General features: G+C 43.5%; 1 protein-coding gene across 1 annotated transcript in view; it reads left to right on the top strand.

Annotated features, from left to right (window-relative positions):
* AFF3 (ALF transcription elongation factor 3) overlaps nt 1–24,379 on the top strand; it is a 553,308-nt gene that overhangs the window by 449,686 nt on the left and 79,243 nt on the right. The window contains exon 12 of the mRNA XM_082641946.1: nt 10,160–10,200. Within this exon, the coding sequence (XP_082498072.1) occupies nt 10,160–10,200 (41 nt within the window). The remainder of the gene's footprint in view (nt 1–10,159; nt 10,201–24,379) is intronic.

Raw genomic sequence — 24,379 nt, 5'->3', positions numbered from 1 at the left:
GTGTATATATTTATATATACATATATGGCTGAATCACTTCGCTGTACACCTGATACTGACACAATGTTGTAAATCACCTATACTTCAAGTTAAAGAAGTATTTTATATCACTATAAATAGATATTAGTGTAAAGCCATTAAACTGTACATCTTAACATCTTCCCCCCTCTCTCCCTCCTCTTCCCCTTCTCCCCAGAAATGTTCTTTATTTACATTGCTGGAACTTTTTTTAGGCTTATTTAGGTAATAAAAGGAGTATAGGAAGAAGCCAGAAAATTGATTTATCTAAGCAAAGGCAAGGAGCTAATGATAGAAGAATAGAGAAGAATAGATCTAGAAGTCAGAGGAGGAAGTGAGAATGGTGAGCTGGCAATTTAGAGGAGAGAGTAAGGAGGGGGGAAGGAGGCAGAGAGAGAAGAAAGATTAGTAATTTACCACCTGCCCAGCAAGGGGTCACATAGAGTAAAACAGTCCCTTATATAGTACCTCGATAGAAGCTTTTACTGAAAAATGCCACAAGGAAAAAAGTGAATTTCTTATAAGGAAGCAGGTACATAGAGAGTGCCATTTTGATTTTTAATGAAATAATAGTTCAGCAAAGATTTGTCAGATCCTCTTACCTAAAAGGGTAATTGGCACTTGAAGGGTGATGCCTATTTAAAAGCAAAAGACTGCCTTGTTCATTTCTTTAAAAAAAAAGTTTTTTTAATTGTAATTGTACTAACAGAAGTTCAAATAAACTTTAGAATCTTTTAAAGACTAAAGCCTGGTTGTCCCATCCTCTGACACAAATCGTTTTTGGAATGAGACCAAATTGAATGAATGAATGAGATAAAAGCTAATCCATCATCCCTCAGGGATTCAGGAGGGGCACCACTGTGGCTTGGTCACCTAGTGACATTATATTCGTCAAGCATTTATGTGCTTTGTGCTATTGGTTAGACCTTGTACCAAACGTTGTTCAGTCATGTAACTGGTACCCACTTCCTATTCTCAAGGAGCTGGTATCTAGCCTCCCTAAGTCCAGTCCTTTATGGGGTAAATATCCAGATGACCAGGTAGAAGAAGCTACTTGCCATGGGACAGTGATGCCACAGCTCTTGAAGCACAAGTTGCTCCCCAGGACCTGGCCTGGGGCTGAATGTCACCCAGCTCACTTCTCCCTCCCAGCACCCACACTAATAGCCTCATGCACGGCCATGGATCTTCCTGCCACCACCCGCCCACTTCAGACTGACCTCTTACCACCTCCACACCAGCCACCCCTGGTGCACAGACATCCTCCAGGAATCCACTGGGATCCTCTGACCCATAATGTTGCCCTCATGGCAGTCAGTATGGCCCATCACTCAGGATGCCTCATGCCATCCATACCCTCAGTGGGGCCCTCGCCTGCTGGGAGGACTCTGACATCAATCACTGTGGGGGAGGGACAGTCCCCGGGGCATGTCCTCACACCATCCCCACACCTTCTCTTCTTTCTCCTAGCTCATAGTGGCTGCCCCCAAGTTTTCTGTTTTGATGGCAAAAGCCTCCAGGGCCTGGAAGCAGAAGGGGCCACATGGTAGATGTCACCAATTATTCATAGTGTTATCTCTAGAATAAAATGTCCTGGAAATGCCCAGTGAAGACAAGAGTGCCTTCCTTAATAATCCCTCTCAGAAGGTTTGAGTTGCCAAATTTGGACAGCCCCCAACCTCAAATAATGCCCCCAAATCAGCCAATTGGAACCGGAATCTGAATTATGAGATAATGTTATCCAGCAAACCATCTGGTGTCATCGACCTTAATCAGCACTTCCCATAGGATATACTAGGTACTAATAAATGTCTGTTATTGTCTTTATCGAATTCCTGGTAGACATATGCAAATCTAAGCCACACAGTTAAAATAAAACAACCAGTCAAAATTTCTCTAAAGAGAAATGTGTATCCTAGTTTTTCAAGATAGTAAAATAGAGAAAGAACATACAGCTAAGGGGGGGAAAATGTATTTCAACAGAGCTCTGAAATTGGAGCCATGGCAGATAGTAACATTTGTTATCCCCGGAAGTTACCTACTCACGTCCTACTGGCGAATCACACGGCAGGTGCTGTCCGTCAGCAGGAAGCTCTTTCCGGTGGAGGGAGGGTGAGCTGGGATCTCCGCCTTCAGGGATCTTCAAGGAACTTGAATTTTAAGCCAAGACTAAAATTTCCGTGAAGCAGATGGCAAGCTCCCCAGGGAAGAAGAGAACCCAGCGCTAAGCCATGTTCTAGACCAGGAGCTCTGAGAGCAGAGGGTCAACAAGAGCTTGAGCCGTCGAGGCAAGCTTCATGAAGAGGACCTCGGGTTGTAGGCAGACTCTAAGGAGAAAGAAGACGAACTGGAGAGAGAACGGGAGAAGCGCTGGCTTGATTTGAAGAGACACCAAGAGTCACAGTGATTTGTCCACAGCTGACCCCCGTTCAGCTGTTTGCTTTCATTATTGGCAGGTTCCTCAACCCCTGAATTTCTGTCCTCTCATCCTGATCTTGTTTATATTTGTAGAGTCATCTTTATTAGAACGACCATATGTTGTGCCCCCAAAAAGCAGGGTTTTCTCCCCTTGTCCCTGACTCCCACCTGGTTAGCCTCCCCTTTCACTCTCAGAACTGTTCTTATTTGGATGATAAATTATATTGTCCTCCCTGACTCTGCCTGACCCCTGTAGAGTACTGGATAAGGTCAAAGTCCACTGAACAAAATGCTTCCTAGACAACATTTCTAGGAATCCGAAAATGCAAAGTACTCATGACTGAGAAAAAAAAATTAAAAGACCAGAAATAGACTCTTTCCTTTGTCCTACAAATGTTGCTAGATGGGTTGTAAAGCACCAAATGGAAGCTCACAACATAAAAAGTTAAGACACTCATCAACTGGGACCAAAATGAAAAACAACAGCATAAAAGTTAAGTTAATGAAACATAAAATAGGCTAATAGAGGTAGAAGGAAATTAAACAGGGAAATAAGTTAATAAATAACAAGTCTTAACTTGAAGAATGACAAGAAAAAAGTCAGGCCTTACCAGCCAGAATTCCTAGAAAGACAGGTGTGTCCATATAAATTTCACAGCCTTCTTCCAACAACAGCAAAACACAAATGAAGTAAGGTTAGCTGTGGTAGTATTTATTCAGGTAATTAAATGTGGAGACAGTGTCCTAACACAGGTGAAGCAATGTGATTACAATCACTGCTGCAGTGATACCTCCTTGACTGTCAGTGTCATAAACCTGATACTGTGTGTAGCAGAGATGGAGGTCAGTCCCACATGGAGTGCAGAAACAAAGATGTGTTCTAACCAGCTGTATCCTGGATCTTCTTCTCTTAGAACAATAGCAAAATGTAGATCTAGAAAATCAAGCCATCTATCCTCTTCTTAGGACTGTCATTTGTCAAAAACATATGGATGTTGTGTACTTAATTATCATTTAACAGCTTTAATCTCATAAATCCAACCGTCTGTTTAACATCTGCACTTGACTTCCTGTAAACAACTTGAACTTCACACACCCAAACTTTTTTGGGGGGCGTGGGAGAGATCATAGCATTTTGGAAATACAATTTTTAAAGGTTACTTTCCATTTACAGTCATTACAAAATATTGGCTATATTCCCCCCACGTTATACAGTACATCCTTGAGCCTATCTTATACCCAGTACTTTGTACCTCGCACTTCCCCACCCCTGTAATGCCCCCACACACACTGGTAACCACTAGTTTGTTCTATATCTGTGAGTTTGTTTCTTTTTTGTTATATTCACTAGTTTCTTGTATTTTTTAGATTCCACACGTAAGTGAGATCATACAGTATTTGTCTTTCTCTGTCTGACTTACTTCACTAAGCATAAGGCCCTCCAAGTCCATCCATGTTGCTGCACATTGCAAAATTCTTTTCTTTTTTATGGCTGAGTAGTATTCCATTGTATATACATACCACATCTTCTTTATCCATTCATCTGTTGATGGCCACTTAGGTTGTTTCCATGTCTTGGCTGTTGTAAATAATGCACCTGTGAACACTGGAGTGTATGTGTCTTTTCAAATTAGAGTTTTTTACACACCCAAACCTAAACTCGGCCTTTGTCTTGCTCCTGCACGCGTCTTGCCCATCAGTGGCTCTCGATCTGTACAAGGTGCTCAAGCCAGGAGCCTGGGACTCATTCCTGACGCCTCCCCCACTTCCCACGTTCAATCAATCACCAGTTCCCTCAACCCTGCCTCCAAAATGTAGCACGAACTTTCTCCATCTCCACTGCTACCGTGCCCTTCTCTCGCCTGGATCACTGCAGGTGACCTTCAACTTTGTTCCTTCTTGCCCCAATCCATTCAACACACAAAGGCCAGAAGAGAATTTGAAAAGTGTGAGTCGGGGCTTCCCTGGTGGCACAATGGTTAAGAATCCACCTGCCAGTGCAGGGGACACGGGTTCGAGCCCTGGTCCGGGAAGATCCCACATGCTGCGGAGCAGCTGGGCCCGTGCGCCACAGCTGCAGAGCCTGCGCTCTAGAGCCCAAGAGCCACAACTGCTGAGCCCCCGTGCTACAACTACTGAAGCCCACGAACCTAGAGCCTGTGCTCTACAACAAGAAAAGCCACCGCAGTGAGAAGCCCGTGCACCGCAATAAAGAGTAGCCCCTGCTCGCTGCAGCTAAAGCCCACACGCAGCAAGGAAGACCCAATGTAGCCATAAATAAATAAATAAATAAATAAATAAATAAATAAATAAATGAAAGTGTGGGTCATATTGCCTCACTCCCTACTCTTTTTTTTTTTTTTTTTTTTTTGCGGCACGAGGGCCTCTCACTGTTATGGCCTCTCCCGTTGTGGAGCACAGGCTCCGGACGCGCAGGCTCAGCGGCCATGGCTCACGGGCCCAACCACTCCGCGGCATGTGGGATCTTCCCAGACGGGGGCACGAACCCACGTCCCCTGCATCGGCAGGCGGACTCTCAACCACTGCGCCACCAGGGAAGCCCTCTTTTTTTAACTATATAGATTCACCAGAAGTTGCAAAGAATGTACAGGCAGGTCCCATATATCAGGGGTCCAAGGCCTGTTATGAGCCAGGCTGCACAGCAGGAGGTGAGTGGTGGGCAAGCGAGCAAAGCTTCACCTGCCACTGCCCACTGCTGCCCACCGCTGCCCACCGCTGCCCACTGCTGCCCACTGCTCATATTACCTCCTGAACCATCCCCCCTGCCCCCGGTCCTTGGAAAGGTTGTCTTCCATGAAACCAGTCCCTGGTGCCAGAAAGGTTGGGGACCGCTGCCATATATCATTCGCCCAGCTTCCCCTCATGTAAACTTTTCAGTGACTTCTTATTGCTGTGGATGATGTCCCAAATCCTTAACTTGACCTCCAAAGCCCTTGGGACCTGCCGCTGTCCCCACCGCTCACTGACCTCCCCGACAGCAACCTTCCTGTAGTTCCTCCACTGAGCAGAGATCTAGACCTGCCTCCGGCCTCTGCTCCCAAACACTCTTCCCTTCCTTCCTTCCCCATTCCTACTTCTCTCCTTCAGTAACTCTTCTTTGCCCTCCTGTGGCAGCGTTGTTATCCCTTCCTTAATGAACCTTCCTTGAGCACTCATTCCAAATGAGGTCCCTTCACATTCTGGTTCACAGCCCCTGTCCTCTTTGGTCATAGCCCTTGTCTAGATCCAGGATCTAGAATGCTTGTGTGTGTTTGACTTTTCATGTCTGGCTCACGTGTAGACTCCAAGTACAATGTTACAAAAGCTTTGTCCGTTTTGACTGTCACCCAAGCAGAGCCCAGGCCCTGCACTTGATAGGTACAGCAGATGGCTTTATGGAGCTGTCCACGTGGTATTTCTGTTTCTATCAAGTAAGAAAGAAACTGGATTATGCTAAGACCCCTCTGAAGTCTAGCCTCTTCCCTTTGCTTTCCCCCCCTCCAATATCCATGAACTTGTTCTATGCTCGACCCAGTTACAGTAAGGGCACTTAATTTCCTCTTTGATTTCCTCTCCATAACAGATTGTGACTGGTAATTCATTTAGCGTATGTTGAAACCTGCAAGTCTACTGATTAGGTTCCCAAGCACCCAGCTTGCTGTAATAAAGACAGAGAAAAGATGCCATCTCTCAAAGAGAACCTGGAAAATAATTATTTCTGGCAGAAAACTTGTTTTGTCTCACAGACTTACCCTTCAGAGTCATGCATGAATGAGTAATGAACTCAGGAAAGATCAGTGACGCATTGTCTTAAGGCTCTCAATCTGTTTTGCTGAGAACTGAATAAAAAGAAAGTTACAAGAGGAGATGATGATTTAGAAAGAGAAATATGGTTGCTCTAACGTACAAGTCTTGAAAGAAGGAAATTGGGCGATTCATCTAGTTTTCTATGAGTAGTTTTTCGGGTTTCAATCATGAGTCACCTAAGTAATTTTTTTCTCTGCTATTTAATTCCAGTGTTTATTTATTTTATTATTTTCCAACAGTAAAATAAAATAGTGTGCCACAGCCCAAGTTTATTTTAAGAGGAGGCAGTAAGGAAAAGTTGGTGGTCTTTGCTTTGGTATATGACATACAATTTTAATGCCGTTAAGTTGTTTTTTTTTCCTCAAGGAGTTATTTAAAACATTTAATATATTCTCCTCTCCTTTTTGATGGATGATGAGTCCTCCTCTGTAAAGTTTTGAATGATGTAGAATAACAACAAATTAAACAGAACAATCAAAAGCAGGCATTAAAAATAGTAGTGCAGGGCTTCCCTGGTGGCGCAGTGGTTGAGAGTCCGCCTGCTGGTGCAGGGGACGCGGGTTCGTGCCCCGGTCCGGGAGGATCCCACATGCCGCGGAGCGGCTGGGCCCATGAGCCATGGCCGCTGAGCCTGCGCGTCCGGAGCCTGTGCTCCGCAACGGGAGAGGCCACAACAGTGAGAGGCCTGCGTACCAAAAAAAAAAAAAAAATAGTAGTGCAGGCAGTCGTGTGGCAGACTGAAGAGTGAGGGTCACAGAAAGACATTGCTTGGTGACTGGCTAGATGCATGATGTCTAAGCCCAGAAGGCCCTTTTGGTCCCAGCATCGTGTCCATCTGCTAAAGGAAAGCAGCCCCTGTTTCCAGCTTCCAACTCAGCTTACATTAGAGGATTCACCAATGTCAGTCCTATGGAGTTATTCTCAGCAGGTACCACCACCTGGGATGCATCAATTTGCAGGCATTGTAGTGATGGTTGGGCACCTGAGTTTCTTGTTTTGGGTTTGTTTTGCTTTGCTTTTGCTTCTTAAATCATCTTCTTATAGAGTGCACATCAACAAGCACTGTGTTTCCTTATCACAAAAGTCAGCGGGAAGTATTTGCAGGCAGGAGAGAAAAGAATCAATAGACTTTAAAAACAATTGACATCCAGGGCTGGGCGAAAATTCAGATGCCATGTGAGAGATTCCTATTGACCTTTTAGTCACATCTCCTGATTTTTGTTATTCCAGGAGGGGTCTGTCTCCAGTGCCTCCTGCTGAGATGATAAGAGACTGTGCTGATAATGCCTGCCATCTTTCCTTTGGGGAGTTCCAAATACTTTTTGTATATTTAGCCAAACATATTGTATATTTACTAGAGAGTGAAGTTCTTTTCAAGGATAACTGCCGAAAGTGGAAAGCCATCTTGCTGAGTGAGGGAGAGCCCTTTCGGAGATGAACCTGGGAACAATGACAGCTGCCTGTCACCTGCTGGGTGCTTTTAGTGAACATGCTCCTGGGGTGGCCCTCGGGAGAGCACAGACAAAGGAGAGAGAGGAGAGGGCAGGGAGTGCTGTCCAGGCCTTCCTTGGCTTCTCACCTCTTCCCCCTGCCACATTCGACTCCCTCAGGTGTCCCCGCAAAGAGAAAGCACTGTAGTTATTCTTCTTTTCTATCTTGAACGAATAATGTGACACTAGAATGCCAGGTCACTTGGGCTGTCATTCCCTGGAATCCAGGGAAGAAGGAGGGGACCCCTGCCCCTTGGATTGTCCACAGTAGCCTGGACCTTGACTGGCTCCCTCAGCCTCCATTTGGGGAAGGAAAGGGTAATTTGGAAACTGAGACCTGGGTCGAGGACCAGACTCCAGGTCCATAATATAAAGGAAAGGCAGAACCTGTCCCAGAATGTAAGACTCTCAATTCCCTGTTCAACAGATTTTATGCTTTTTCCTAACCCACTGTGGTTGCGTCCCTTGTGGAATTATCTAAGTTTCTCTTACTAATTTATTTTCCATTCCTGGTGCCAGGCCCAGGAGCTCATGTTCCCTGGGTTCTTTCTTTCAGATCTGCCTTTCATTGCTACTTTGCTGCAGCATCTCCACAGAGACACCCTTGTTATTGGAAGGGGACAGTTCCTGATTGTACAAGGGGACCTTCCTGACGTTTGAAAAGTGTTAGCATCCCTGGGGCCAGGCACTAAATGCCGGTAGTGATCCCCTCATGAGTGTGACATGCAGAAACACCCCGACTCAATTCCAGATGCTCCGGGGGTTGAGGGGAGGGTAGCCCAGGTGAGAACCACTGCCAGGGGCTTGGACAGGCCCTTTCTCCGCCGTCTAGTCCAGGACCACCAGTGCCTCTTCTCGCCTGACCACATCTCAGTGGGAAGGATCCCCTAAGTGATTCATTCGTTGCTGTTTACTCTGCAGGTATTTCCAGAGCACCTGCTAACAGCTCCACAGCCTGTGTGAGGAGCTGTAGACCCACCAGCCATCAGTCACCACTCATGTCTGCCCCTTCCCCACTTTGTCCTACCTTCATCTTTTTATTTGCATGTTACTTCCTAAATGTCTGCCAGTCATCACTGGACCTCTCTTCTGACTCCCTCCCTGGGGACTCAGCTCGTCCAGGACAATGACCACTTCTGCTTTTGCTTTTTTCCCCTCTGAGACCCCAGAGCAATCATCTTCATGTAGTAGGAATTCAGTAAGTGTTGGTCTGACTGCATGATCCAAGGGTATGCAACTATCACCAAGGGTATATTTCTTTTCTGTAATAGAGATAATGGTTCTGATGTGTCATTTTTTCTAATCTGAAGATTCTATTTTGTCTGCCACCCTCCTGTGATGAGGAATAGCGTGGGAAACATTGGTATCCCTGGTAAACAGTAAATTTGACATACGTCATGTCCAAGGTGAAGATGGACTGTGAACACTCCTTATTTCCTATGTGCATCCTGAGGAAGCCTTGGTCTTCGAGGCCATGCTTTGATCCCCTCCCAATTGTGACTTCTCAGTCAGAGAAGTCTTTTTCTGCCTTCCGTAGATTCAGAGTGCTCGGCGGCGTAAGGCAAACAGACAAAAAAATAGGACAGACAGACGAAAGGAAAGTGAGTGCAAAACTGGGGGAATCTCAGGGAGCAATGGAGGGCTTCTTATTTCCTTTTTTCTTTTAATTTTTATATTATGGAAAATTTCAAACACACAAAAATTCCCAGAATACTATACTGTTCCCCCAGTGTTCATGTCACCTAGCTTCAACAGTTATCAACCCAAGGCCATCTCATTTCATTTATATGCCCACCTACTCTCTCTTCCCTCCAATTGTATTATTTTAAATCCCAGCATCGTGTAATTGTATTCATAAGTATTTCAATATGAATCTCTAAAAGACTCTTTATAAAAAACGTTGCCACAGTTATGTTACTGTGTCTAAAACATAGCAACAATCTCCTAATATTATCACATAGCCAGTCAATGTTCCAATATCCAATTGGGATGCTTTTATCAATAAATCTGAAAACCAGGTCCAAAATTATACCTTCCTAGGAAAAGAAGCTGCAAAGGAACCAAAACAGATCTTTTCCTTACAAGAAAGTAGGGTAAAGCAATGGTAAAAGTGAATTCCGGAAGTAAAAATGAAATAGCTCTGATCAGTACCACATCTCCTGAGACCTGTCCAGCCTCACCTGTGGAGTATGTCCAGTCTCCTCAAGCTCACCCCCTGGTGGCAAGTGTGACCCATGGGGGCTTCCCTTAACTCTTCAGAAATATTCGTTTCCTAACACGAGAGGATTCTCTACTGTGTTTTCAGTAGTTTCATATTTGGCCACCTGGCAGAAATGTGGGTGACACGGGGTTTCTTTTTAAGTATTGATTGAGCACATAATTTTAAAGTCAGAATATTAAATAAACATCTCTGCCCTTTCTTCCAGCAGGCAGCTCAGAGAACGGCTCTCCACGCTCTGTCTGACAGGTACATTTTGTCATTTTTATGAACTATAAATTGCTTTATGAAACATTGAGCCCTATTTACTGTGGCATATAATTCATAATCGGATTTTGTCCCTAAAGTATCTGCGAACTGGGATGTTAAACATTTTGCATGCTTCAATTTGTCATGCATGTGTGGAGTTTATTACTGCAAAAATCGCCTTGTTGTATTTCATAGAAAGTATGAAGAATCCCTTGTTGTACAATGAAACAGGAGACAAGAAACTTGGAGGGAAAGTCCTGAATGGTGCAGTAAATTCTGAACTTTGGAATTGGTTGAGGTCAAAGCTCATTTTTCAACAATAAGTACTTCATTTATTCTGGGATGTTTTCTTCAGACTTCTTTTCCACATCATTTCCCCTAGAGCTATCTGTCTTCTGACGAGATTCTCTCTCGAAATTTACTTTATGCACGGAACCCAATTCATGGTGCTGCATGCCTGACTTTTTACTCCTTGCTCTGGCTTGTTTTTTCTAACTTGTGTTATTGAATGAGATATGTAAAGCTAATCAGTAAACATACTCTGGCTGTATTTCACATCTTCCTTTGCCGATAAGACTGAAAATATTTGAATGGGCATATATAAAATTACTTTCTAGAATAGACCAGACCATCTCTTGGTTTGGGTTGGTTTTTGATTTCTCATTTGCCAAAGTGTGTGTGTGTTTTAAAGAACCATCAGGAGGTAAAGATGAAGCTTTGTTTTTGCTCCACAAGTGAGGCTCTCACAGGTCTGGAAACAGCCGGAGGAGCTGTTCCCCTCAGCGGGCTGGCAGGCATCTCGGCATTGTCTAGCTACCACCACCCCCCTCCCTTCCTTCCCAGTTCTTTTCTGTGGAATGAGCAATAATTGACTGTGTAAACCAGCTCAGTTCAGTGCTTCTCCAAGGTGAAACCTGTCACTTAGGCGAATTATCTGTGCTCTTGGGTGAAAAGCGTTTTCTCGATGGTGGCAGGCTGAGCCCAAGTGTTTTGATTTCATTTGAAAAGCCTTCCCCATGACAACCACACAAGCCTGTGGGCTCTAAGAGTGGCTTCCACGTGATCTTCTGGGGTTGCTTCTGGGATTTTCGCAAAAGCTGATACTGTACTGCTTCTGAGTCTGTTGGTAGAAAGAAGAGAGACTCTGGATCAAAACACACTTAAAATCTGACACATTAATTCTTTTCCTCTACATATTTCTTTTTTCCCTTTGACTTTTCTTCCTCAGTGATTCCTTCAACAAAATGCACTGAGAAGCAAGAGAAAGCCCTCAGTTGACAATATTATGCCACTGCCAATGGTGACGAGGTTTCTTTTTGGGGTGATAAAAATGGTGTAAAATTAGATGATGGTAAAGACTTCACAACCCAGTAAATATACTAAAAACAATTGAATTGCATGCTTTAAATGGGTGAGCTTTATGGTATATAAATTACATTTTCAATAATGCTACATATCTAGACACAAAATATCTTTATAGACTTTGGTAGAATGAATCAAGAACCATTTTTAAAAACATGGACTCCCATTGAAGACACGATTGGAGGTAGAAAGACAAGTCATCAGAAACTAGGACCGGTATATTCTAAGGCTTCTCCCCAAAAGATACATGACTTTGTCCTGGGTAGAAAATGTGCATAGATTTTCATGGTGAGCAACGCTATTACCTTTGACATTTTCTGATCTTCTCTCAAAAACCCCTCCTGAAGCCCAATAATTAATTGACTAGTAAGTTAGTATCTTAGCCCTTGTTCTTATAGAGCCACTTAGTGCAGATACTGTGAGGAAAAAAAAGTTCGTTCCCTAGAAACAGAAAAACAGAGGTTCCCACTGTCACTGCTCTTCTAATAAATTTCCCTGTCTTCAAACGTAACTGAGCATTTCCCTCTACATCTAACAGTTTTTCTGTTCACAGTGGGAGGAACTCAGCACCTTTCAAAGTAATGGGCTGACTGCCTACTATTCTAGCAATGCAGTTGTGTCAAGCTACTTCTCTGTGCTTTTCCTGTTTTATGTTTTCCATTAATTCAGGACCACTTGAGTATTTCCATGAGTGAGAAGTCTCTGTAATTGTTGAGCGATACAATTAAAAACCCTTCTTCAAAATAAGGACTTGTAACACCTACTGAATTCATTGGATTCATGTTTTCTAGTTTCTTAAATTAGAAAACGCTAACTTAACACATGACACATGTCATTTTCTATCACATTACCTATTCTGTTGAATAAATTAGTCTTTTCTAGAAAATGAGGGATGTGGCTTTGGGTCCAACCACCATATGACTTGCCTAAAGTTCTGTCTGTCCCAAGAACGACCTCAGGTTGGGAAGGGAATTGAGTAGAAATTCCCCTCTAGGTTGTGCCCTTCCCAAGGTAGAGATCTAACCCCAGTATCTCTGGCTACTTACAGCCTGGTGGTGATCTATCATAACGTTCATTTACACAGACTCTTCTGGTTTCCTAACTGTTTTTTCAGCCTCTTGATATAAAATTCCATAATGATTAGGCAGCAATTTTGTTTCTGTCCGAGAAAAAGAAAGAGCACGTTTCAGGCCTTCAAAGTTGCTTCCTGAGTTCTGCAATTCTGGAGTTGGACAGAAAGCCCATGCTGGCTTGAGTCAGGCTACCATGTGACACTGAGGTATCCCACTGGTTGGCTCCTCTCTGGGCCCATGTCACGTCCATTTAACCTTATAACTGCCTAAGTACCTGGTGAACCCAGGACGTGTGATCCAGGAGGAGAGCTGTTTTGTCTCAAGATGTACAACTTGATGATGAAATGGGATTCGCTTGCCTGGGATTGTAGGGGCGATGTGAGTTTACACTGTAGGAAGCCAGTTGTCCTCTGCTTCCCCATAAGAAAGCCTACCTTCGAGGCTTGGGGACCTGGCCTAATGGGACTAGATACAGGGAAAAGGGATGTCGTTTCCCTCTATGAGGGCAGATAGAAATCTCATCCCCGTGGGGTGTCAGAGGGTAGAGGATATCCAGACATCTTCTGAAGGTCAGTCTTGTCTATCTTTTCATTGCTCCAGCTTCCTGGTTTCCAGGGGCATTCTAGCAGAAATCGAGCATCTGACAGTTGCGATTATAATGCTTTAAAGTCCAGTGAGTCCTCAGTAGTCAAAACACAGCCTTGATCAATTAAAACTCTGATATTGCCATTACTAAAATTTAAAAAGCATCTGTGGTCACTCCCATAGAAAACCTTTTGCCTTCTTTGACTTTGTCAGAGTGATGGGCTTAGTTGATGGTTCAGCCAAAATAGCCCAAACACTCCACAAATTCAAATAGGATCACGACAGTGAAGCAAATGTGGGCTTTGGCCCAACTAACCCGTGCCACCTGCAGCAATGGGAAGGGTGTGTGAAGGTGGGATGGTGGCTTGGGTCTTGTTCTTTTCTACTGCTGCCTGTAGAATTTTTCATCCATCTGTTTTATGCCATTGAGAGGCAGCTGGCCTACCAGAGGCCTGCCAATGCCCCAAATAATGAAAAAGCAAGACACCAGGGCAGGAAGAGGTGGCAAAATTCTCAGCAAGGTAAACCAATCAATTACAAGAAAACCTCCCTTTACAGAGGGGCATACTCCTTTTTTTTTTTTGGTGGAAAGTAAAGTTTACTTTATTTTGGATGCCGGCAACTGGGGGGAAGTCCAGACTCGTGTCCAAAGGCCAACTCGCCCCCCTGACAACCAGCGGGCAAGAGCTTTCATAGGCAGAGGGAGCGGGCTACACGCAGAAACAGCACAGTCAGCTCTGACCGTCACCGAGAAATTGGTCGTTGGTGGTCTGACCAGCACCATCTTGATTGTTTTAGGAACAGTTAACCTTCAGTTCCCGGGTCGGTTCCCACTTCCTTGAGGCCAATTCTCGGAATTGTGGCAGCTTGTGTCATGGCTACAGCCTGGTCATCATGTAGTTAACTTCTTCCACCTGGTGAGGGTTTCAGTATCTATAAGACAGCTCACAGGATATGGCTCAGAATATTATCCAGGGCCCTTGAGAGGGAAATAAATGTCCTTGACTTTGCTTACTGACTAAACTGTTATCGTTTTGTCCTGTTTGACTGCTTTTCTTTGCTTCTACATTTTCTCACTTCTCTGATTAAACTTATTCTTTGGCTGAAGTTTTTATGCAGACAAAAGACAGGAGGCTATGGGGGTGGGGGAAGGACCATAGGGTCCTGTTTCATTTCACTCCCCATTGCCCTCTCCCCTGGCAAATGCCAAACCACTTTCTCTCTGTGAATTTGCCTCTTTGGGGTATTTCATATAAATGGAATCCTGCGAAACGCACTCTTCTGCGTCTGGCTTCTTTCACTGAGCGTGTTTTCAAGGTTTATCTGTGTTGTAGCAGGTACTAGCACTTCATTCCTTTTTTTTTTTTGAGATGTCTTATCAATTGTCAGATTAATTTATTCTAAATTGCCAGTGTAATTTTTTTTTGAATTTTATTTTCTTTTTTTATACAGCAGGTTCTTATTAGTTATCCGTTTTATACATACTAGTGTATATATGTCAATCCCAATCTCCCAATTCATCCCACCATCAACGCCCCCCTGCTTTCCCCCCTTGGTGTCCGTACGTTTGTTCTCCACATCTGTGTCTCAGTTGCTGCCCTGCAAATCAGTTCATCTGTACCATTTTTCTAGGTTCCACAAATACGTGTTAATATACGATATTTGTGTTTCTCTTTCTGACTTAACTTCACTCTGTATGACAGTCTGTAGATTCATCCATGTCTCTACAAATGACCCAATTTCATCCCTTTTTATGGCTGAGTAATATTCCATTGTATATATGTACCACATATTCTTTTTTTTTTTTTTTTTTGCGGTATGCGGGCCTCTCACTGTTGTGGCCTCTCCCGTTGCGGAGCACAGGCTCCGGATGCGCAGGCCCAGCGGCCATGGCTCACGGGCCCAGCCGCTCCGCGGCATATGGGATCCTCCCAGACCGGGGCACGAACCCGTATCCCCTGCATCGGCAGGCGGACTCTCAACCACTGCGCCACCAGGGAGGCCCCACATATTCTTTATCCATTTGTCTGTCGATGGGCATTTAGGTTGCTTCCATGACCTGGCTATTGTAAATAGTGCTGCAGTGAACATTGGGGTGCATGTGTCTTTTTGAATTATGGTTTTCTCAGGGTATATGCCCAGTAGTGGGATTGCTGGGTCATATGATAATTCTATTTGTAGTTTTTTAAGGAACCTCCATGCTGTTCTCCATAGTGACTGTATCAATTTACATTCCCACCAGCAGTGCAAGAGGGTTCCCTTTTCTCCACACCCTCTACAGCATTTGTTGTTTGTAGATTTTCTGATGAAGCCCATTCTAACTGGTGTGAGGTGATACCTCATTGTAGTTTTGATTTGCATTTCTCTAATAATTAGTGATGTTGAGCAGCTTTTCATGTGCTTCTTGGCCATCTTTATGTCTTCTTTGGAGAAATGTCTATTTAGGTCTTCTGCCCATTTTTGGATTGGGTTGTTTGTTTTTTTAATATTGAGCTGCATGAGCTGTTTATATATTTTGGAGATTAATCCTTTGTCCGTTGATTCGTTTGCAAACATTTTCTCCCATTTTGAGGGTTGTCTTTTTGTCTTGTTTGTAGTTTCCTTTGCTTTGCAAAAGCTTTTAAGTTTCATTAGGTCCCATTTGTTCATTTTTGTTTTTATTTCCATTACTCTAGGAGGTGGATCAAAAATGATCTTGCTGTGATTTATGTTAAAGAGTGTTCTTCCTATGTTTTCCTCTAAGAGTTTTATAGTGTCCGGTCTTACATTTAGGTCTCTAATCCATTTTGAGTTTATTTTTGTGTATGGAGTGAGGGAGTGTTCTAATTTCATTCTTTTACATGTAGCTGTCCAGTTTTCCCAGCACCACTTATTGAAGAGACTGTCTTTTCTCCATTGTATATCCTTGCCTCCTTTGTCATAGATTAGTTGACCGTAGGTGCGTGGGGTTATCTCTGGGCTTTCAATCCTGTTCCATTGATCTATATTTCTGTTTTTGTGACAGTACCATATTGTCTTGATTACTGTAGCTTTGTAGTATAGTCTGAAGTCAGGGAGTCTGATTCCTCCAGCTCCGTTTTTTTCCCTCAAGACTGCTTTGGCTATTCGAGGTCTTTTGTGTCTCCATACAAATTTTAAGATTTTTTTGTTCTAGTTCTGTAAAAAATGCCATTGGTAATTTGATAGGGATTGCATTGAATCTGTAGATTGCTTTGGGTAGTATAGTGATTTTTACAATATTGAGTCTTCCAATCCAAGAACATGGTATATCTCTCCATCTGTTTGTATCATCTTTAATTTCTTTCATCAGAGTCTTATAGTTTTCTGCATACAGGTCTTTGGTCTCCTTAGGTAGGTTTATTCCTAGGTATTTTATTCTTTTTGTTGCAATGGTAAATGGGAGTGTTTCCTTAATTTCTCTTTCAGATTTTTCATCATTAGTGTACAGGAATGCCAGAGATTTCTGTGCATTTATTTTGTATCCTGCTACTTTACCAAATTCATTGATTAGCTCTAGTGGTTTTCTGGTAGCATCTTTAGGATTCTCTATGTATACTATCATGTCATCTGCAAACAGTGACAGTTTTACTTCTTCTTTTCCAATTTGTATTCCTTTTATTTCTTTTTTCTTCTCTGGTTGCCATGTCTAGGACTTCCAAAACTATGTTGAATAACAGTGGTGAGAGTGGACATCCTTGTCTGTTCCTGATCTGATAGGAAATGCTTTCAGTTTTTCACCATTGAGAATAATGTTTGCTGTGGGTTTGTCATATATGGCCTTTATTATGTTCAGGTAGGTTCCCTCTATGCCCTCTTTCTGGAGAGTTTTTTATCATAAATGGTTGTTGAATTTTGTCAAAAGCTTTTTCTGCATCTATTGAGATGATCATATGGTTCTTATTCTTCAAGTTGTTAATATGGTGTATCACATTGATTGATTTGCGTATACTGAAGAATCCTTGCATCCCTGGGATAAATCCCACTTGATCATGGTGTATGATCCTTTTAATATGTTGTTGGCTTCTGTTTGCTAGTATTTTGTTGAGGATTTTTGCATCTATTTTCATCAGTGATATTGGTCTGTAATTATCTTTTTTTTTTGTAGTATCTTTCTCTGGTTTTGGTATCAGGGTGATGGTGGCCTCATAGAATGAGTTTGGGAGTATTCCTTCCTCTGCAGTTTTTTGGAAGAGTTTCAGAAGGATGGGTGTTAGCTCTTCTCTAAATGTTTGATAGAATTCACCTGTGAAGCCATCTGGTCCTGGACTTTTGTTTGTTGGAAGATTTTTTTTTTTTTTTTTTTTTTGCTGTACGTGGGCCTCTCACTGCTGTGGCCTCCCCCGTTGCGGAGCACAGGCTCCGGACACACAGGCTCCGCGGCCATGGCTCGCGGGCCCAGCCGCTCCGCGGCATGTGGGATCTTCCGGGATCGGGGCACGAACCCGTGTCCCCTGCATCGGCAGGCGGACTCTCAACCACTGCGCCACCAGGGAAGCCCTGTTGGAAGATTTTTAATCACAGTTTCAATTTCATTACTTGTGATTGGTCTGTTCATATTTTCTATTTCTTCCTGGTTCAATCTTGGGAGGTTATACCTTTCTATGAATTTGTCCATTTCTTCCAAGTTGTCCATTTTATTGGCATAGAGTTGCTTGTAGTAGTCTCTTATGATGCTTTGTATTTCTGCAGTGTCTGTTGTAACTTCTCCTTTTTCATTTCTAATTTTATTGATTTGGGTCCTCTCTCTCTTTTTCTTGATGAATCTAGCTAAAGGTTTATCAATTTTGTTTATCTTCTCAACAAACCAGCTTGTAGTTTTATTGATCTTTGCTATTGTTTTCTTTGTTTCTATTTCATTTATTTCTGCTATGATCTTTATGGCTTCTATTCTTCTGCTAACTTTGGGTTTTGTTTGTTCTTCTTTCTCTAGTTCCTATAGGTGTAAGGTTAGATTTTTTATTTGAGATGTTTGTTGTTTCTTGAGGTAGGCTTGTATTGCTCTAAACTTCCCTCTTAGAACTGCTTTTGCTGCATCCCATAGGTATTGGATCGTCATGTTTTCATTGGCACTTGTCTCTAGGTATTTTTTGATTTCCTCTTTGACTTCTTCAGTGATCTCTTGGTTATTTAATAACATATTGTTTAGCCTCCATGTGTTTGTGATTTTTACGTTTTTTTCCCTGTAACTGATTTCTAATCTCATAATGTTTTGGTCAGAAAAGATGCTTGATATGATCTCAATTTTCTTAAATTTACTGAGGCTTGATTTGTTACCCAGGATGTGGTCTATCCTGGAGAATGTTTCATGCGCCCTTGAGAAGAAAGTGTAATCTGCTGGTTTTGGATGGAATGTCTTATAAATATCAATTAAATCTACCTGGTCTACTATGACATTTAAAGCTTGTGTTTCCTTATTAATTTTATGTTTGGATGATCTGCCCATTGGTGTAAGTGAGGTGTTAAAGTCCCCCACTATTATTGTGTTACTGTCGATTTCCTCTTTTATAGCTGTTAGCAGTTGTCTTATGTATTGAGGTGCTCCTATGTTGGGTGCATATATATTTAACATTGTTATATCTTCTTCTTGGATTGATGCCTTGATCATTATGTAGTGTCCTTCCTTGTCTCTTGGAACAATCTTTATTTTAAAATCTATTTTATCTGATATGAGTATTGCTACTAGATATTTCTTTTGATTTCCATTTGCATGGAATATCTTTTTCCATCCCCTCACTTCCAGTCTGTATGTGTCCCTAGGTCTGAAGTGGGTCTCTTGTAGACAGCATATATATGAGTCCTGTTTTTGTATCCATTCAGCAAGCTGTGTCTTTTGATTGGAGCATTTAATGCATTCACATTTAAGGTGATTATCGATATGTATGTTCCTGTTACCATTTTCTTAATTGTTTTGGGTTTGTTTTTGTAGGTCCTTTTCTTCTCTTGTGTTTCCCACTTAGAGAAGTTCCTTTAGCATTTGTTGTAGAGCTGGTTTGGTAGTGCTGAATTCTCTTAGCTTTTGCTTGTCTGTAAAGACAAGAGAACTTTTGATTTCTCTGTCGAATCTGAATGAGATCCTTAGCCGATAGAGTAATCTTAGTTGTAGATTCTTCCCTTTCATCACTTTAAATATGTCATGCCACTCCATTCTGGCTTGTAGAGTTTCTGCTGAGAAATCAGCTGTTAACCTTACAGGAGTTCCCTTGTATGTTATTTGTCATTTTCCCTTGCTGCTTTCAATAATTTTTCTTTGTCTTTAATTTTTGCCAATTTGATTACTATGTGTCTCGGTGTGTTTCTCCTTGGGTTTATCCTGTATGGGACTCTCTGTGCTTCCTGGACTTGGGTTGCTATTTCCTTTCCCATGTTCAGGAAGTTTTCGACTATGATCTCTTCAAATATTTTCTCCGGTCCTTTCTCTCTCTCTTCTCCTTCTGGGACCCCTATAATGCGAATGTTGTTCTGTTTAGTGTTGTCCCAGAGGACTCTTAGGCTGTCTTCATTTCTCATCATGCTTTTTTCTTTATTCTGTTCTGCAGCAGTGAATTCCACCATTCTGTCTTCCAGGTCACTTATCCGTTTTTCTGCCTCAGTTATTCTTCTGTTGATTCCTTCCAGTGTATTTTTCATTTCAGTTATTGTATTGTTCATCTCTGTTTGTTTGTTCTTTAATTCTTCTAGGTCTTTGTTAAACATTTCTTGCATCTTCTCGATCTTTGCCTCCATTCTTTTTCCAAGGTCTTGGATCATCTTCACTACCATTATTCTGAATTCTTTTTCTGGAACGTTGTCTGTCTCCACTGCATTTAGTTGTTTTTCTGGTGTTTTATCTTGTTTCTTCATCTGGTACATAGCCCTCTGCCTTTTCTTCATGTCTGTGTTACTGTTAATGTGGTTTTCATTCCACAGGCTGCAGGATTGTAGTTCTTCTTGCTTCTGCTGTCTGCCCTCTGGTGGATGAGGCTGTCTAAGAGGCTTGTGAAAGTTTTCTGATGGGAGGGACTGGTGGTGGGTAGAGCTGGGTGTTGCTCTGGTGGGCAGAGTTCTGTAAAACTTTAATCTGCTTGTCTGCTGATGTGTGGGGCTGGGTTCCCTCCCTGTTGGTTGTTTGGCCTGAGACAACCCAACCCTGGAGCCCACCTGGGCTCTTTGGTGGGGCTAATGGCGGACTCTGGGAGTGCTCACGCCAAGGAGTACTTCCCAGAACTTCCGCTGCCAGTGTCCTTGTCCCTTGGTGAGCCACATCCACCCCCGCCTGTGCAGGAGACCCTCCAACACTATCAGGTAGGTCTGGTTCAGACTCCTATGGTGTCACTGCTCCTTCCCCTGGGTGCCGATGCGCACACTATTTTGTGTGTACCCTCCAAGAGTGGAGTCTCTGTTTCCCCCAGTCCTGTTGAAGTCCTGCAATCAAATCCCGCTGGCCTTCAAAGTCTGATTCTCTAGGAATTCCTCCACCCGTTGCTGGACCCCCAGGTTGGGAAGCCTGACATGAGGCTCAGAACCTTCACTCCAGTGGGTGGACCTCTGTGGTATAAGTGTTCTCCAGTTTGTGAGACACCCACCCAGCAGTTATGGGATTTGATTTTATTGTGATTGCACCCCTTCTACCATCTCATTGCAGCTTCTCCTATGTCTTTGGATGTGGGGTATCTTTTTTGGTGAGTTCCGGTGCCTTCCTGTCGATGATTGTTCAGCAGTTAGTTGTGATCCCGGTGCTCTCGCAGGAGGGAATGAGAGCACGTCCTTCTGCTCCGCCATCTTCAACCAGTCTCTCCCATTCTTCTTCTTATTCACACCTTATGATGTGCCTCTCAAGTATCTGTTCTTTGTACATATTATTGTACTAGATGGGGTAGAGAGAGGCAGAGAAGAATTGGGATAAATGGGCTTTGAGGGTCATTTCTAAAGTTGTGTCTTTGGTATCGACACTGCTGCATCACAAGTAATGTGGAGAATATGCAAAGTGCTGTTAGAAGAAGGCAGGATATGTGTGCAGCATGTGAAGTGCCTCTGAAAACCATTAACTTCCCTTCCCAAGTAGTAAATAGTAGATAACTGTGATCAAAAAAGGGTTCATGTGATTTATCACGCTGAGCAACTGTGCATCTGCAGAAGAGCTGGAGGTCAATCTTGAAATCCAGAGCAAGGGGAGCACTAGGCAATTGCCAGGACTAAGAAGTTAATCATCCCCTTGGACCGCTTCCATCTGTCTCAGAGCAACAGAACTGCTGCAGAGCGAGCAGGGATGCTTTATAGCCACAGATCAGGAATTAATATTTTCTGTGAAACCTCCAGCATCATTTTCAGTAACTTGGGTTTTATAAAAATGGAGCATAATTTCATATGAATAAATCACATTCGGCTAGAAAGATGAGAAGCTGGGGAAAAAAATTGTGCTTGACTTTAAAAGAAAAACAAAAAAAGGAACGAGCAAGAAAGCCAACATGAAAACAGTTGTTGAAGCCATGGCACTGGGAGGGTGCAAATGGCCATGTGGTTAAATTGTACATGTCATCCTCTGAAATGTCAGCCTATGACTCCAGAAATGGCTACGTTTTACAGCCTTGGAGATGCATCACCAGATTGTAACCTGTCTGCCCATCTGGCAATATCTCAGGTCCAAGATCCATTTATATTGGAATCCAAACAACTGCCATTGATTTATTCATTTGTGCCGTGAGGCTTTATTGAACGTGTCCTGTGTGCACAGCAGGCACTGGGCTGGTGCAGGTGGACAGTGATAAGAAGCAGCCATCCCTCTGCTCATGGCCTCCCTGACCATGGCTTTGCAAAGAGAAAGGCCTTGTTAGCCTCATGCATCTGCTCACCTCAGTTTTGCCCTTCCTCAAATAAACCTCACCCATCAAATCTCCTCTTCCCATTAGGGAGAATATAATGAAGTTAAGTAAGTGAGGAATCATGTAAAATGAAGTGGTCACCTCCATGGGAGTGTGACCTGTGTCTGGAAGCGGGGCTGGAAATGAATGGTCCCACGACCAGCGGGGAGGGCAGGGTAGGCATCTGATGGCAGGGAGGGGGCTTTGCATTCAGCCTCATCTTCCTGACCTGTCGCCAAGTGGACCAGTTTCAGCCAAGCCACGGGAACATGCTGGCAGTGGCCACCAGCACCAAAGGGTGTCTTTCCAGGTCACATTTTACATACTGTCCCTGGAGTCTAAAGAAGAAAGTCACAGTTGCCAGGCACTCACTGGTAATGGTTGGCCTCTTCTCTAAGGGTCCAAAAAGGGGGCTTGGGGGACTTTTAAGAAAGTTTCAAATTTCCAACTTGGAAGATGACAAGGTAGCAGGAGGACATGTATCAGCCCCACCTTCGAGACCCACAATGGTCTCCAGTCTCTCCAATGCAGGGGCTTCTGATGATGAAGTCTTTTTGGTAAAACTTTTTTAAAGAGCTTTAGAGTTTAGAAGCCCTATCTCATTGGCTATCTCATTTTATGATCCCACAATAACCCTATGAGATAGAAAGGACCCATTTTACAGATAAGAAAACTGAGCCTGAGACAGGTGATGGACTCACCCCAGGTCACAAGGTAGCAAGTGGCAGAGCTGGGACTAGACTCCAGGTCCTCGGACTCGTGTGGAGTAGAATTCTCTCATCCCCATCACGCAGCAAGGAAACAGGCTTGGGTGGGGTCAGAGGCAGGTGGCTCAGGCCACGTTTTATATTGTAACAAATAGCTTAGTCTGTTCTAATACTTTGTTCCTACTAGTAGTTATAACAATCCGTACATTTCTTGCCTCGCTATCTTTTTATCCCTAGCACCTAGCACAGTTCCTGGCCGTTAGGAGACACAATAAGTTATTGGATGAATGAAAGAAAACAATGAACAAATGAATGAGTGAATCAGAACCCATGTTTTGTGGTTAAGCAATGGCAAATTGGGGCTTAAAATAGAAAATCGTTTTCTGACACTATGGCTGTCCGCCATTGCAGCAGACCATCTCAGGAGGCAGAGTTTGATGGTCAGGGACTTAAAAAAAAAAAAAAAAACCTTCAAAAGATTGAAAGCATCCGGTGCGATTCAATTAGAGTGAAATTAAATTCTTAGAAATCAGTAACCAGAGAGAGCTGTAGGATGCCTTAGAGAAGTTTCCTGCCCGGAGATGATCCCTGGCGGCTCCCTGTCTCCCCCTCCCCACTCCTCATTGCTGTGCTTCCCCTTGTGGACACGATTTAAGATGCTCTCTCATATTATCTCCACCAATTATTCATGTTTCTTTTTTTCCTTCCTTCATTTGATGCACATTTATAGTACGGACCCCCTGCAGTGGGTAAGGCGTCACATCAGTCTCTGGTAGACACGAAAATGCTTTACCCATGCATCCCACTCTCCAGGAGTTTACGGGTGGTAGCGGAAACATGCGCAGATCTACTGCGTGTATTAAATGTCTACTGTGTGTATTAAAGGTCCTGGGCCTTGTTAGTACAGCAGTGGCGTGTAGGTACACCACCAAGCATTTCACACGCATCACTTATCATTAATCCTCACGATAACCCGCACAGCCAGGAAGGAGGAATTCGATATTAGGGCCTTAAAGAGATGAACATTTATTTCATTTCATTTTCCAAATACCTTCCCTAGAATCCTAGTGAATCTGGGTTTACAGAGACACGTAACCGACCCACAGTCTTATGGCTGTAAAGCTGCCGCATGGCCTGTCTGACTCTAGCTGATGCTCTTAGCAGCTTCAGTAACATCCTCCCACCCCATCAAGTTATAAAGAGATCATTGTCCCTGGGGGGATGCAGGTAGACCCGAAGCCCTCTCAGAGCAGAGCAGGGGGCGCGGGGAGGGGGCATTTGAAGGAGCGTGTAAAGGAGGGGAGCATCAGGGGACCCAAGCGTGGAAAGGGGAAGAGCGGCTTTCTCTGCAGACAGAACGAGCACCCCGAGCAAGGCGAGGCTGGGGGGTCAACGGGGGGCAGCAGGCCCTGCGTTCCTCTGGGGTGTGGGCATCCAGAGGGGTGCCAGCTCCCCACACCCGCCCAGTGCAGGAGGCAGGGGAGCCCGGCTTCCCTCCAACGTGGGATCAAGCCTCATCTTCCACGAAACCTTAACTAACCAACTACCCTGACTCCTACAATCCTCTTCCATCACTACCTCATGGAATCGCTGACATAGACCTGCTTCCGCCCTC

Source organism: Mesoplodon mirus (genome assembly GCF_964341445.2).
Source record: "Mesoplodon mirus genome assembly, chromosome: 14".
Classification (NCBI taxonomy): Eukaryota; Metazoa; Chordata; class Mammalia; order Artiodactyla; family Ziphiidae; genus Mesoplodon; species Mesoplodon mirus.
This window is presented reverse-complemented; position numbering and strand designations above follow the sequence as displayed.